This window comes from Miniopterus natalensis, chromosome 3, assembly GCF_054644295.1.
Source record: "Miniopterus natalensis isolate mMinNat1 chromosome 3, mMinNat1.hap1, whole genome shotgun sequence".
Lineage (NCBI taxonomy): Eukaryota > Metazoa > Chordata > Mammalia > Chiroptera > Miniopteridae > Miniopterus > Miniopterus natalensis.
In genome coordinates this window covers 92,222,163-92,238,382 of record NC_142083.1, presented here as the reverse complement: position 1 = coordinate 92,238,382, position 16,220 = coordinate 92,222,163, and the positions used below count along the sequence as shown (strand labels likewise).

General features: G+C 39.8%; 1 protein-coding gene and 1 pseudogene across 2 annotated transcripts in view; both read right to left on the bottom strand.

Annotated features, from left to right (window-relative positions):
* The window catches only part of CREBBP (CREB binding lysine acetyltransferase), a 133,414-nt gene that overhangs the window by 106,591 nt on the left and 10,603 nt on the right, over positions 1-16,220 (bottom strand). For both annotated transcript variants that reach the window (XM_087815683.1, XM_087815682.1), the window contains exon 2: positions 1,880-2,589. In XM_087815683.1, the coding sequence (XP_087671809.1) occupies positions 1,880-2,589 (710 nt within the window). The remainder of the gene's footprint in view (positions 1-1,879; positions 2,590-16,220) is intronic.
* LOC107535824 (large ribosomal subunit protein eL18 pseudogene) lies at positions 4,472-5,638 on the bottom strand (annotated as a pseudogene).

The following is a 16,220-nucleotide window of genomic DNA, read 5'->3' as shown; positions in this document are numbered from 1 at the left end:
CTGCAGGAAACTCCCCAGAACAAAACAAACAACAGAAAAAACACCAGATTCTTCAACAAATAAATTGTAAGGATCTTAGAGATTAATAGATTCTTAAGAGTCCCGTCAATTGACTAAAATACGGGTCATTCAGATTTTTAAAAATAATCTGAAAAAACAAATTATTTCAAAGGAGGCCACTGGAAATTTGAATATTTAGTGGACATTTGACAACGAGAAGAAACTGCTCATGCATTTACATGTGAGAATGGCACTTATGTTTGGGTATGCCAAGTCTAACTTTCAGGAATACATATTATCAATGGCTAAGTATGGTCAGGGGCTCAAAACTGTTTTCATGAAATACTAACACATTTTTTGCTTTTTCACCTTCATTCAAAAGAACACAGAATTGTTTTCCAGAGGCTCTATGACATGTGATGTCACTGTGCTTAATGTCTAATGGAACGTATACTTGTGTTTTAAGTCTCTGTTTTAGTATCCAGTGCAGCAAATATTGATAGATATAATACACATTTTAAAGAAATTTCCTTACGGCCCTCAATAGTTTTTAAGATTATCCAGTAGTCCTAAGACCAAAAAGATTGAGAAGTCTTGCATCATGCTACTATGTCTACTTGTGTATATGATTTAAATTCTCTAAAATAAAAAGGTTTTTGAAACTGGGTAGTATGGAGGGGGATGATGAGTGAATTAATAAGGAACAAACATCAATCTACCCAAGAATCCTAAACCCATCAGAAATCCTTTCTCAAAACAACCCTAAAAGGCCTGTGCATCCACAGACCCCTCTTCAAATGCCAAGGTGAACTAAAATTTAAGTTCACATTCCCCTTTGCTAATGTTTCAAAAGAGATAATGCAATTTTGATGTTGGGAATTACTTCATTTTTGTTTCTTAAATTTTACAGTAGATGCCCTGGGGGCTGTAGTTTAGAAGCCTTTATCTCAGAGCTTCTGCAGGCATTTGTTCCTTCAGTGAGATTCAGCCGGCACGCTTCTTCCCTTGTCAACTCCAATCTTTTCCAGTTGTCTCATCTATCTGGGCATTTGCCTTCCCTGTTCTCCAAGTTTGGTTCCTACTCTCCACACCAGCTGCAAGGCTGGTGGCTACAAATCCCAGCCTAGGCCTTTCCCTACAGCAGAGCTCTCAACCTTGCCTAGGCCTCACAACTACCTGGAGGCTTCTTAAAGCCTTGAGTGCTGGGCACACCCTCAGTTTCTGAGTGAACAGCTCTATACTTATAACTAGCTCCCAGGTGATGTTGATGGGGACCCCACTTTGAAAACCACTGCTCTGAGTTGCCTCTGGGACCCAAGGGCCGGCACTATCCCCTGGCTCTGGCACTTCTTCCCTGTTAACCATGGTAAGTAGCTGACCAGCTTGAAACACAACTTTTTCATTGGTAAAATGAACACCGTGACAAGACACTTTACCAGATGGTTGTAAAAAGGAAAGGGTATATAGAGTGAAAACTCAGCCAGCTGGGTAAAACAGCCTTTACCAGATTCACTGATACAAGTTTATTCTCAGCAGAGGTTGCCTCTTTCAACCATGTGGTCCTATTTCCACACATTTTCCTCAGAGGTTGAAAACTGTCGATCAGTTGAAACACATTACCTATGTTTTCAGCTGCCTGATGAGCATGCTGCTGTACTTTTGCTTTCTTTAAGAATTCCCATTTTAAAAACATGGGGCAGAGATCTTTATCCTGGAAAGAAGAACTCCAGATACCAAATCTGTCTCTTCCAAGTGGGAGAGTCAGGAAAAAAGCCTAAAGGAGGATAGGAAGGTGCCATGTGGCCCCATTTTACCATGTTACTTGGAGGGAGTAGCACCTGGCTAGTAGGAAGCATTCAAAGCATTGATGCTCACTTACCTTGGTCATGCCTCCTGCCTGTGCCGTGTTCAGTCCTGCGTGACTGGAAATTTGTGGCGAAACCTGTGTTAACGTCTCAGCCAGCACACTGCTTGTGGCCCCCTGCATGGCTGGAGCAGGGTATGGCATTCCAGCTCCCCTTCCTCTGCCAGCAGCCCCCAGAGATCCATTCATTACTTGCGCTTGTCCCTGCTGGGCCTGGTTCAATAAACTATGGCCAGAGTTACTATTGAGGAGGCCTGGGTGGGTCTGGTTAAAGTTAGCATTCATGCAGATCCCAGGTCCTGTCTGCGACGTGGCAGGGCTGCTGGTTACCATCCCCACTTGCTTTTGTGCTTGCTGATTCAGTGGTTGGGAAGCAGGGGGAGTGGGCCCAGAGGTGCTGGCTGCCTGCTTGGGCAGGCTGGGGGCTGAAGAATCTCCCTGGTTCAGAGGGCTCTTGCCCATGGTACCCAGATTGGCCATGTTCGCATTGTTCGGCTGCCCTTGAGCCTGGCCACCAAGGCCTTGCTGTACGGGGCTGCTGGCACTCACATTTCCTATTCCTGGGTTGATACTAGAGCCACTGCCTCCACGCAGAAGCTCCGACAGTTGTTTATGTTTGGAAGCAGCATCTGGAACAAGGTTCCCACTGTTTAAAAGGCCTAATTCTCCATTGGGGATCAGCTCATCAGGAAGATCATTTTCCAAGTCAAACAATGGTCCAAAATCTAGAAATTAAACAGAAATGAAAATGAGAAACTAAGTAACTATAATTGCTCTCCAACTGTCATATGCTACTAAGAGCTTAACCTAAAGAGGCATATGTAACACAGAACATTAACCTGTCTTAAGAATAATGTCAAAATGATTTGAAAGTTCATTTGGGAAAATAAAACAAGAAATAATATTTTTCAAATTCTGAAAAAGAAAAAGTTAAAACAGAGAGGAGGGCCAGCCCTATTAGATTTGACCATATATTTTTCAAACAACAATTATATCGTGTGATATGGGTAAAAACGAGATATACAAATTAGAGAAAAACAATGGGGAGTTAAAAACCACACACACTGAATTATAAGATAAAAATGTACTGTGTAAAAAGCAATTGGGCATCAGGTTAGATAAACAGCAAACTGGGAAAATTAAAGTACAGCCTAACCTTAAGTAATTACATATTTAAAAGGTAAATAAATTATCAAAAAACCAGCCCTAACAGAAAATTAGATTTCTCAAAATGTTGAAGCTGTAGAAAATAGTGACATATATAGAAGCCAAAAATAATTTAAAGAAAATAAAACAGGAGCTTAAAATATTTGTATTATATGCAAATACATAATGTCAATCATACATAAATATTCTGAGAGGCCCCCTGACTCCCAAGTATAAATGCACAAAGCACATTTGTAGGTAAGTATCACAAAGAAAGATTAAACAGTAAACAAAATAGATCATCCTTTCTGGTAATCAAACATAAAAATGAAAGTAACTCTTTTTTTCTAGCCCTTCTCAAAGTAACATTTCTCTAACATGCAGTCTAGATATGTCATCTCCAGTCTCTCACTGACCATGCATTCTTCAACCCACAACAACCTGGCTATGCACAAGGACAAGATATGTAGAAATATGTTCATCATAGTATTATCTGTAACATCAAAAGAGATAACAACATCCAGAGGTAGTTCAGCCTGATGGCTACAGACTCTAGACCCAGACTGCCTGCATCTGAACTCCAGCTTTGCTGCTAGCTCCCCATTAATTAGCTGTATGACCTCAGATAAGTTACTTAGAATTGTTGTGAGAACTAAATGAATAAATGTAAAGCACTTAAACAGTGGGTAGTAAGTGCTCAGTAAGTATTAGTCTTTATTATTACTACTGTCCAATAATGGGTTTAATAAGTTGCTAAAAAATGATAAAACATTATACATTAGAATTATGAAGACTGTAAAAATGTAGAAAAATGTTTATATGATATGTAAAAACACATCAATAGAAACGGTATGCAAAATGGCACCTAGAGTAAGATTAGAACTAAAGTATGTACATATGGGCAGTGGCTGGAAAGTAATGTGCCAAAAATAAAGAGTTGTCCTGGTAAAGTGAAGGGGATGAATGCATGTGGCTTTTTTTTTTTTCTTTTTTTTTTTAATTTAACACAGCTACTCCTCTTTCCACCACTCACTCCTAGAAATTTTTTTTCTCTAAGGTGACAAACCCTGATGGCTGCTTACACAACAACTCCCTTTGGCTGGCTGCCTCAGAGGTTCCTCTCAGGAAGGCTAACACCTTTTAGCCACAAGAGGGAGAGTGACTGGAGAAGCAAAACACCACAATCATCTTCCCCTTGCAGGTGACACAATCCTAGCTAAGGGAATTAAAGGCAAGTTGGCCAAGACAATTCTGGAAAAGATTTTCCTTCCTAATAATAAGGGATGCTCAGAAAGAGATTCCCCTTTCACTAGATTTCACTGTGGCAACCCTCTTCAACCAGTAGAGGAGTAGAGGAGACACAACTCACACACTAAGGATGGCTGCAACAAAAAATGCAAACACCTGGGTTCATGAAGCCATCTCTGAGCTGAATTATCCAATCCTGGAACCTCCCTATCTTCAGACTTTTCCCTTCAGCACCTTCCCTCCACCCCCGGGCATCAAAATCTTTTTAATAACAAGGTAGGATCTGGAGTTAGTTTTCTGTAGCCTTGGCTTAGCCTGTTGTCCTCTTGCGCATCTGAACTTCCAGCCCTTGGATCGTACTTAGGATTTGGTGTGGCTGTCAGGGATTCCTGAGGCTTTGCCAAAATGCTTGCAAATCTTGAGGCCCTTGCAAGGACCAAAAAGCAAGACATGGCCACAACCCTTGGGGGAGTGCAGGGCCTGGGCCTGGTGGTCAAAGGTGAAGATCTTGCCCCCTGGCCTTGAAGATGTGGCTCCAGCCCAGGGACAGCTGCTCACACCAAGTGCACACACCTTTCAGTGTGGGCACCTCCTGGACACGCACATCACTGGATATAGTTCCTACAACCACAGTGGTTTTGTCCTCCTGGCCAGGAAACTTCCTCTTCCGGACCATCCAGGAAAGGAACAGAGGCAGCCAGTTGGTGCAACTCATGAACCACCTCTTCAGCACCAATTGGCTGAAGGTGAAGTTGATTTGTCTGGCCAGAAGCCTGTAGAGCTTGACCAACAGCCTTAGGTAGCTGTCCTGGCTCTTGGGCTCCTCGTGCTGAGCCTTTTGTCTTTGTTGTGGCAGATGTCAACTCCCATGATGGTGCCTTCCGCTCCACAAGGTTGGGAAAGAGCCAGAATTTCTTGTGACAGGAGAAAATACATTTCCTATCATTTAAGTCATTCTAGCTGGAGTTTAATGTTAACTTGTAGCTGAAGGCATCTTGATTTTCTCCATCATGTCTATGGACACAGTTCAAACTCCTTCGTAAGGCATACGAGGCCATCAGGATGTGGCCCCTGTCTGCTTCCCAGCCCCTCTTTCCTCCAGCACCTGATGCACCCTACCTTCCAGCCATAACACAATGAGCTCTCACATGCATCAGCAATCTTTCTTCTGGATGCACTCTCACCAGAAATCCCCACCCCCTGCCTTTACTAGGATTAGACACAGTGACTATGAGGACATTTTTCAGGCTACCCCTGCAGAACTGACCAGTCCGTCTTTTCAGGCTCCAAAGTTCTCTGTACAAACATACCTAGTAAACCATCCCTAACACACACATATTTCTTCCTGCCTAACTATAAGGAATTAGACATGGAAGGGTGTACATATGTATGTATATATGTACATATGTATGTATATATGTACACCCTTCCATGTCTAATTCCTTACAGTCAGTGTATATGTATACATATACATACATACATACACACACTCTCTGTTTTTGCAGAACCTGAGAGAGTAAGCTGTAGATAGTACGATCCTTTCCTCTTAAGTACTTCATTCTGCACTCCTAAGAACACCCTTTTACATAAGCAAAGTACATTTACCAACTTCAGGAAATCTAACACTGATACACTACTTAATGTACTGATTGCCCTTAATCACATTTGGCCAGTTGTCCCAATAATGCCCTTCATTACATTTATTTTCCTGATCCAAGACCCAATTCAGGATCCCAGTGGACTTAGTTATCATGTCTTTGTCTTCTCTTTTCATACAGAAAGGTTTCTCAGACTTTGTCTTTCATAACTCTGACATTTTTAAAGAGTACAGACTAGCTGTTTTGTAGGATGTCCCTCAATTTGGGTTTGTTTCCTCATGGTTATGGGATAACAGGAGTTGTCTTATGAGGAGTCAACAGGAGTTGACTTCTGGATACAGCAGACAGCTCTGAGAAAGAATCACTGACCAGGCCTTGTTGCTGGTGATTACCCTGCTTCTGTATCTCAAGATGATTTTGTAGCTTCCATTTCATAGCTTTTATGTTGTTGTGTTGTCCTAAATATGGAGATTCACAAAAGTCTCCAGATACAAAAAGCATATGAAATAAGTAAAAACAAACAAGCCTCCAACATAACTAACATTTTTCTTTGTTGCCTTCCAAGTTTTGTCCACATGCACACACATTTTTACTTCGTACTCATTTAAAAAAATCAGTATGTGCCTTTTAATGCAATGCTCCACCTAAGAACATGAAAATGAAACTTCATCTAAACCAGAAAGCAGGAGCCATTATAACAGAGATTAGGTTTTCTTCCTATTCTGAGAAGAGGGGATGAACAGCTGGTACCTGAAGCTCCCCTGACTGGTTCTTCAAAGTATCCTAAAACATTTTGCCTAGGAAAGAGTGTCCAGGCAGGACAACAGCAGGTAAATCCAAAAGAACAGTTAGAAAAGCATGGCAGTGTCAGCATTAGGGACCCTAGTCCAGTGTAGAAACTGGAAAAAGGAACACTTGGAATTAGAACACACGAGTTCGAATTCTGGATGAATCAATTACCCCTGTGTCCCTGGACAAATTGCTTAACCTCTGAGTCTTAATTCCCTCATCTGTAAAACAGGGACAACAGTATCCCAGGTTACACGATGAAAGCTGGACAGAACACTTGGTGCCAGAGATACAAGTTAGCTTACTCTATCTTGCACAAAAACTTTAAATTTCTTACCTTTAAAAATTCGCCCACCATCCTAGCCCTCTCAAATTTGTGTTTTATGGTTTATTTTAGTTCTAGTCCAAATGTACAGAAACTTTTGCAGTTGTAGCAGGGCTCATGTTTTCGTTCTGGTTTTTGTTGGTCTGCCACATTTTGTCCATCTTGACCACTTTTTTTCATTGTTTCAATCCAGACACATCTCACAACTGTTTGGGTGCAAGAAAGTTTGACTAATTCTACTTATGTCCTCACCTACCAGTCCAAGCACATATGAACATGTATACAACCAAGTATACGAGGTGTGGGTTTTAGAAAGACAAGACAGGTTGTGTAGGCTTTGTGGAAGACACATCCATACCCACACCCACACCATCAGCCTTCTTTTCACTATTATACTGTCACCACTTTTCTCTATTCTCTAGTTCAAAAAACTGACAAAGGAGAGTGAAGGAGGAAAGTCAGGATGTTACAACATAACAAAGCTATGCTTTCTACACACCAAAGTGTCCCAACACCCAGGTTGGGCAACAGCAATCTGAATCATGGGAAATTCCTGTGATTCAAGATTGAGCACTACCATTTCCAATCCTATGTAAATTCCCTTCTCCCTGCAGTCACCAGGGGGACCAGGAGACCAGGAGAGAGTAAAACTGAGGCTAAATGAGATTGGTGGGCACCCTGCTTTCTAGGGGTTCACCCTTAGCAGGAGATTGTCACATAGCAAACAACAAAAAAGCCTGTCACACTTCCACAGCTAGGGAAAGGAATTTTCTCTTTGGGGGCTTCCTAGCTGCCAACCCCAGAGTTGGCCCCTTTCATTAAGCTTGATCTGACAGAAAATAAGCTATTAGCTTTCCAGTCTCTATCACATTCATACAAGACTGGGGCGCCCACAACAGTGACTTAGGAAGGAGAAAGTCACAACCAAACTTGGTCCACTTTGGGAAACAGCAAGTCTTCATCATACATGATCACAAGGTACATTTCACTTCTAGGCTGGACCCGGAAACTTCATTCCAGGTAGCCATCACTTCTGAACACTGAAAGACAAATGGTATTCCACACATGTTCTAAATCCACTTATTCATCAGCATTTCACCTTAAATAAGGAAGGAAAGGAACTACTCTCAGGCACTCTGAAAAAAGCTTTTCATGTTACAGAATCAACCACCAGGTAAGTGGCTGAAGCAATCTGTCCAGAAATAACATTTGATAATAGTTTTGTTTGAAAAACTTTTCAAATGTGTCAGATAAACAAATCATCCACAAAACACATCTTTCTTCAGGTTTTCTAATGTCTCTTCTGTCATAATACCATATATTTTTATTTGAATTGCATTTGAAGGCCCACATTCTCTGTATTGGTATAACTGATTCTTCTATCAAAGCATATACAGACCAGTTTATCACAACTTCTATTAGCCAAAAGTATGAATTCTTGTATATCTATAGACATAGTGAGTCTTAAAATCATACAATCAACTTCCCGTTATAACTCAAGAGGCTTTAAGTGCCATGAAAGCAGGGATCCTAACTATCCAGTGCCTAGCTTAATATGCCTAATTAGGCCCACAACAAACATCCACATGCTGAATGAGTGAATGAGTTACAAAGAGTGCCAGAGTTACAAAGGATACACATTATCAACTTTAAGTTACTTGTCTAGCTAAAGACATAAAGTGATAATGTTAATATTTATTACTACTTACTTAAATCCGAAACAAAGAGAACAAATTTCAAAAATGAATTATCTTGAAATGTTACAATGTTCTACTTTTTTCTTTATACCTCTTCATCTTCTAGGGGACCAGTCAGGTCTATTTCACTCTCCAGCTACACCTCAGCATCAGTGACCCTCTATTCATGGATGATGCAAAGATTAAATGGCATAATGTAGAAATGAGAAATGGTAGTGTGAGAAATAAACTATGTAAGAGTTAAGATGCTGTTCATGTTTCTCTGCTTTCAAGCATGAAAACTCCCCTCCCACGGACCCACTTCTCTCTGCAGTCCTTATCCCACCCCCTTTTAAACTGCTTTCTTGAAATTTTTTCATTTCTTTAGATTTTCTTCAGCATTGCTTGTACTCTGACTACTCCAAATGCTTCTCTTAAATCTTTCAAAAGGTAAGCACTTTTATTCATCCACCCTGAAAAATTTTACAAAAAGAATTTTTAATTCCTAAGTTAAAACTGGATACAAAAAAAAATGATCCAATAAGGGCAATACATCCTGGAAAGGCTCACATCTAAAGAGGAGAAACCCATAGAATGGTAGACACTTCTCACAGGGTTATTGTTCTTAGATGACTAAAAGACCATTCTGAACCTTCACAGAGCATTTATTAATATAGCACCAGTTAGACCCTGACAAAAAAAGTATAGTCTGGGGTAGTGAGAAAAGTGCCCAGCCAGGTCTTGATTCAGCTCCATCTCTGTCACTTACTACTACTGCCTCCCTATGTGTGTCCTCAGCTCTAAAATGGAAGTATTAGTGCCTGCCTCTACAATCATTGATGACAGAATTAAATCATACAATGTGTCTACAACACTTAGCCTGGCAATGCAGTGATGGCTCAATAAATATTAGGCATTATTATTACTGTTACAGCCCCATCTTCCAAGGTTATACATCATAAACCTGGCAGCCCATGCCTGGTACAGGGTTCATGGTCAACGACTGTTATTTATGGTAAAGCCCTAATAACCTGTGACAAATTACAGAATAAAATCTTTGAAAATTCTTGGAGATTGTACAACTAAATAATGAAACAATTCTCCAACAACTGAGAATTAAAATACAAATAATGAAAAGGAAAGGAAAAAAAGCACTGTTTTGTTAGCATTTATGCCATTACAATTTTTATCTAGGCATTTTAACAAGTTCCCAAGACACCTACCCTTTATTTTTTTCCCAATGACTATTAGAAAATAATTAAAGCAAATTCTTTCTAAAATCTTCTGTAATTCAGGCTTCTTTTATGCAGTTATACCACATCCTAATTAGTACAGAATAATGAGGTTTTACTTCATTCTTAACAGTGAGTTTATTTGGAGCAAAAAAACTTGCCCTTCCTCGGAATCACTATCAGCTCAAGTGGGCTTGGCTGGGCAATCTGCCTCCTCCCAGGCCTTCCTACAGTGAGAGTAAATGTACTTCATGGCTACTCTGTATCAGATATCAAGAAACTTTGCTCACTAAATACCTGCGATTTATCTTTCAATTAAAGAACCCAAGACAGTTGAAAGTTTTTTGTCACACTGCACCCTAAAATCATCAACGTTCTGGAACTGTAGTAAGTCTTCTATCTTCATTTTATGCACCTAGAAGTTCCAGGAAAGTGCTATTCCCAAACAGCGAGGATAATTTTATGTTTCCTAAATGTCATTTGTGTGCTGCCTCCCTCAGTCCTGAAAAGTGGAGAAAAGGCTTCATGGGACAAAGATGGAACTAGAGGCGCTGTCACAGCAGTAAACCACAAACAGGCTTACCATAAATCACCCAGCAGGCCCTAAACGGTAACCAGATGTTCTGGAGCAGATGGAGCAGAAAGGGGTTCACTATTCTCCACCACCACAGTTGAAAGGGGCCTGGGTAAGGTGCTATAATCAGCTGCTTATCTACCCTGCAACCCAATTACAAGTCCTGGAAGAGGAATGTGGGGGCTGAGCTAGCATCCAACCTCTGCAGAAGCAACTCCCACCCCAGGTGCTGGGCCACCTCAGGTAAGTATAAGCAAGTAGATGCCAAGAGACTAGGTCTTCTGGCATAAATGCTGGGATCTATAGCTGGCAGGCAGCAACATCAAGTTAGGAGAAGGGGAAAGACCGTATTTTGGATTTACAGGTGCCCGTGTAAAACATATGTGTGGACTACATGAGAGCCCATGACAGGAAATGAATGCATTAAGTCCAAAAAGTACACCAACATCCAAACAATGGAATATTATTCAGCACTAAAAAGAAATGAGCTATCAGGTGATGAAAAGACATGGACGCATCACTAAGTGAAAACAGTCAATCTGAAAAGACTATGTAGAATATCATTCTAATTATAGGGCATTCTGGAAAAGGCAAAGCTATGAAGGCAGTAAAAAGATCAGTGATTGCTAGGAGTTTGGGAGTGTGGGGAATGAACAGGTGGAACACAGGGAATCTTTAAGGCAGTGAAAATACTCTGTATGATACCATACTGGTGGCTACATAGCCTTATACATCTGTCCAAACACATAGAGTGTACACCACCAAAAATGAACTCTAATGCTATGGATTTGGGGTGATTATGCTGTATCAATGTAGGTGCATCAGTTGTAACAGATGTACCATTCTGGTGGGGATGTTAATAATGGGGGAGGCTGTGCATATGTGGGGGCAGGGGGCATGTGGGAAATCTCTGTGCCTTCCTCTCAATTTCGCTGTGAACCTGAAACTGTAAAATAAAAATAATAAAATAAAATAAAATAAAATAAAAAATAAAATAAAATAAAATAAAAATCTTAAAGGAAAAATGAAGCACAACATAAAATTATAGATAAGTCACAAGCAATTGAGACTCACAAAATGATGGCGATCACAAGCTAAAGAATTAATGTATCATCAACTAGACTATATTAATAAATAATATACACAAAATATCTAGTGATGTCTATCCTAGATACAAGGGTGCTGCCTTTTAAAAAATATATATATTTTTTTATTGATTTCAGAGAGAGAGAGGAAGGGAGAGGGGGAGAGAGATAAAAACACCAATGATGAGAGTCATTGATTGGCTGCCTCCTGCATACCCCCTGCTGGGGACCGAGCCCACAATCCCAGCATGTGCCCTGACCAGAACTGAACCTCGATCTCCTGGATCAGAGGTTAATGCTCAACCACTGAGCCACGCCGGCCGGGCAAGTGTGCTGCTTTTAAAGATTTAAGAATCTACCAACATACAAGCTCTTGGAGAACAATTTGATGACATGATCAAAATTTAAAATGCATATTTCTTTTAACCATTCATTCCATTTTTAAGAATCTGTTCTATAGATATACATATAATTGTGCAGAGCTACTCGTTAAAATACTGTTTTAAGATGGTAAAACTGGAAATAACCTAATGTCTGTAAGTGGGGAGCACATTATATCAATTACGGCCCATCTCATATAATGGAACACTAGCAACTACAGAAAGAGACAATGAGGAAGCTCTCCATGTGCTGCTATGTACATATATGCCACAATGTGTATAGAGTGCTACCTTGGGTAAGAAAAAAAGGGCAGGAAGGTGCAAGGGAACTAAGAATAGACAGTGTCTGCTTAAAGAGACAAACTCTGGAGAGGAGCACTATCTACTCACATCTGGGGAATAAGTAGAGGGAGGAAGGCTCTCACTCTACAAATTTGCATCCTTTGATTTTTGAACCATGTGAATGAACTACACATTTAAGTAATTAAAGAAACTGAATTTTTGAAAGCAGTCCCTGGGGTGTCCAGGCCCAGCTGACTAGCTTCAACCCAGGTGATAACACCTGGAATGCTTCCAAGGCGTTCCTGGTTCGTTGGAGTGTTTACTGATTGAGGATGAAATCCAAAATGGGCTCAATTAGTTTAAAATATTATTTGTGTTTAAATGAGCTTAAAAGGCAAGAAAATAAAAAGTATTTTAAAGAAGAACTTTTCAAAAGTACTATTTTTTTTCCTAAAGGAATGTGACAATCTACATTTTGTGCCCAACATAGCAGTAAGATAAATGTTGCTCAAGTCAGGAAAGCTGACCTATTTTAAAATACTCAAAGAAACAATAGTTGGCTGTCAGGTGTTGTAGCTTCCAGTACATCAATGAAGAAACAAACCTCTAATAAAAGGATTCTGTTAAAATCAGAGGTTGTACAAAGAAGTGATGATTGGACATTACACTAAAACACAATCACATTTTCAAATCTTTGGACAGCACCTCTAAGTTCATTTACACTTTGTTCAAATCATTCTTGCTAAATGTCTAAAGGTTTTGCAACAGGAACTAACCAAAACTCCACTTCTCACCATTAAACAGATTCTTCTAGCCACAAATACTAAAGATGTTTTGCTTTGGATTTGATTTACTTTTTAACTAGTTTTTCATGACAAAATTTATGTTTATAGGTGTGTTTTTAAAGCATTCAGAAGAATATAAACTGGAAAGTAGAGAGCCCTCCCAAACCATCCCCAGTCCTTCGCCCCCAAGAAAAACAATTTCTAGAGATTTCCTTCTGGAAATCTATGTACACATTAATAAATATTTTTTTACCCCTAAAAGGGATCTAATTATCATTTTTGTCTCCATCTCTTTTATGTAACGATTCTCAAATTTATCTTTTCTCTTAAGTACCCATCACTTTCCCTCTTCCACATCTGCAATAGCAGGGGGTCTCAGCTACTCCTCTTCTGAAGGACTTTTGGGTCACCTTAATGTTTGGCAATCTCTAGATTAATTAACTAAACGAAGAAGTCTGGAGTTAATATGAATATTCTTAGTAGTCCAACCAAGCAAGAGATTGATTTCTATTTTATCTGTTTGATGTATAAGTTACAGATATTTCTATTATCAACCAATAAGGTAGGTCATAAAAACTACTGGTTTTAAGAATCTTTTCCAGAAACTGGGAAACTAAACAGAACTTTGGTGTGAACTGGTTGCATGATGTGCAACATGACAACAGTAACAGAACCTCTAATATTCTTCGAGATGGCATGGAATTAAATTTTAAACCTCAATTCTTCCGATTTATATAGGATAGTGAAAGACTAAAATAATTTTGTGTTATTTAAGTACAGCACCAAAACATTTTACCATTTAAAAAAGTGGTATTTAGAATGAAGACAGCTCTTTGAATACTAGCATTTCCAACAGCTCTGAGATTTTATGAGTCCAAAATGTACTTAGAGTGCAACAACATGTATAATGAGTCACCTTGGGAAGAAAGAGCAAGTAGAGCATGTGCTTATATATGATGCACAGCATGTCTCTAGAATAATATACGCTGACTGCCTATGGGGAGAACTGGGTGACTCCAGAAACAGACAGAAGAGGGAGGCTTTTCACTAAACATTCTTTTGTGCTCTTTGGAATTCTGAACCCTATGAGTATGTTATCCACTCAAAAAAAGTTTTTTAGCCCAGATGGGCGTGGCTCGGCAGTTGAGCATCGGCCTAGGATCCAGGCGATCAGGGTTCAATTCCCGGTCAGGGCACATGCCCGGGTTGCGGGCTGCAGCAGATCAATGACTCTCTCATCAATGATGTTTCTATCTCTCTCTCTCCCTCTCCCTTCCTCTCTCTGAAATCAATAAAGATATATTTAAAAAAAAAAAGTTTTTTAAACAACTTTCTTAAACTGCTTTTCATGGTGCCCTTTTCCTCCCACAATGGTGTGTGGGAGGGAGAGAGAGAGTTTTCAAACTCTACTTGCAGATAGGAACTTGGATGAAAACACACCTTGGAAAAAGCTTATTCAGACTTCTTTAATTACCCTGGAACCAACAGGTTTCTAAAATTTTGTATTGTTTTTAAAGTCCTAAAAGAATGACCTGGACTCCCTGGTCTGACACTTGGAGGCTCTCCATGACTTTACCTTGCCTTCAGATGCCCAGCCTCATGCCCCCTCATAGTTCATCCTACAAGAGCTCCAGGGTCCTTTCCACTAAGAAGTTTCCTTTACCAGCCCACCTGAAGCATCCAGTTCCTTCCTGTCACAACTCTGACCTCAGTTTGCAATTAGACAGGCATTGGTGAGACTGCTGGACTGCCTGCCTACACCACTATTCTGTGAGTTCTAAGAGGGCAGAGCCACCACTGTTACCACCACAGCCTAGCAGTATCCCACACATAAGAACATATAATTAATTTGAATTTTATAAGCACTTAAATATTTGTTGAAAAAAATAATAAAATGGTAGAATTGAGACTGGAACCCAGGCCCACCCAACTCCCCAGAGCAGGATCACACCAGCAGTCTCCACCTCTCAGAAGCAAGACCATACCGCTTCTAAATGGAAGCCCATTGAATGTAAACCAAAAACAAAACTGATTTTTGCAAAAACTGTTACACACTCAAGAGTTTATACCTCTAGACCTTCACACTTGTTATTTATGCTGTTTCCAAGCCTAGAATAGTATTCCCTCCTCCCAATCTCCCACTCATCCTCAGGTCTCAGTGCTAATGCCACTTCCCCCAAGAGATTTTCCCATACCCAGACCAGACTCTGTCCTGTACCCTAATCATGCATGAACCTCCCCTCCAAGGTACTAGGCCACACCTGACTATAGATGCCTCCCACGAAGGCAGACACTGGACCTGTTGTGTCCCCACAGATCTCCAGGGCTGACACCACAGTGTAACAAGTGAATAACCCTAAATTCAAATCACTGAACATTTCTGAAAGTACCTTCTATCTTTAAAAGATAGTCTCTTTAAAGGAATTTTGTCTTTTAGATCACAAATATCTTAAAGAAAACTCTAGAAAAATGAGATTAAGTAAATGTATTTAGGGTTGTGCTGTACAATACAGAAGCCAGTAGCCACATATGGTTATTTAAGTTTACATTAATAAAAATTAAATAAAATTTAGTTCCTGAGTCACATTAGTAACAGTTCAAGTGCTCAATAACCACAACTGGCTAGTGGTTCCAGTACTCAACAGTGCAGATATAGAATATGTCCATCAACACAGAAAGTTCTACTAGACAGTGCTGACTTAGAGATTATCATGAGACTACTGGCATTTCAAACAAAGAAAAATGTCTAAATCGGTTCTTTCTGTTGGGAAAGAATCAGTTTTCCTTAAATTTTGAGAGATTGAGAAAGTCATCAGTGCATGCTAAAACACTGAATTATCTCTCGATAACTCGAATGATTTCCTCAGAGATTTTTTTTTTTTAAAGAGCAGCTCAACTCTGGGAAGGCTGTGCTCTTCAAACAAAAAACAATCCCACAATCCCAACAGTAGCAGAAGCACAACCAAAACGACACAGAAAATCTATCAACACTTTATGTCTTTTTGTTATTTTCAAGAAAAGAAAAGTCCCACAATACAGCAAGGAGCTGAATCTCTCCCTTTCAAGACCAGTGGTAACTGAACCAAAGAGGAAATTAAATTTCACTGATACTTCCTTCAATCAGTCACCCTTACTAAACTGCATAGTGATCACAAGACCATTTTCTCCACTAACCCTGGTTTTCTAAAAAGAAAAACTATTTTTGCAATTTTGCCATATTCACTTTTCCTTTTTAA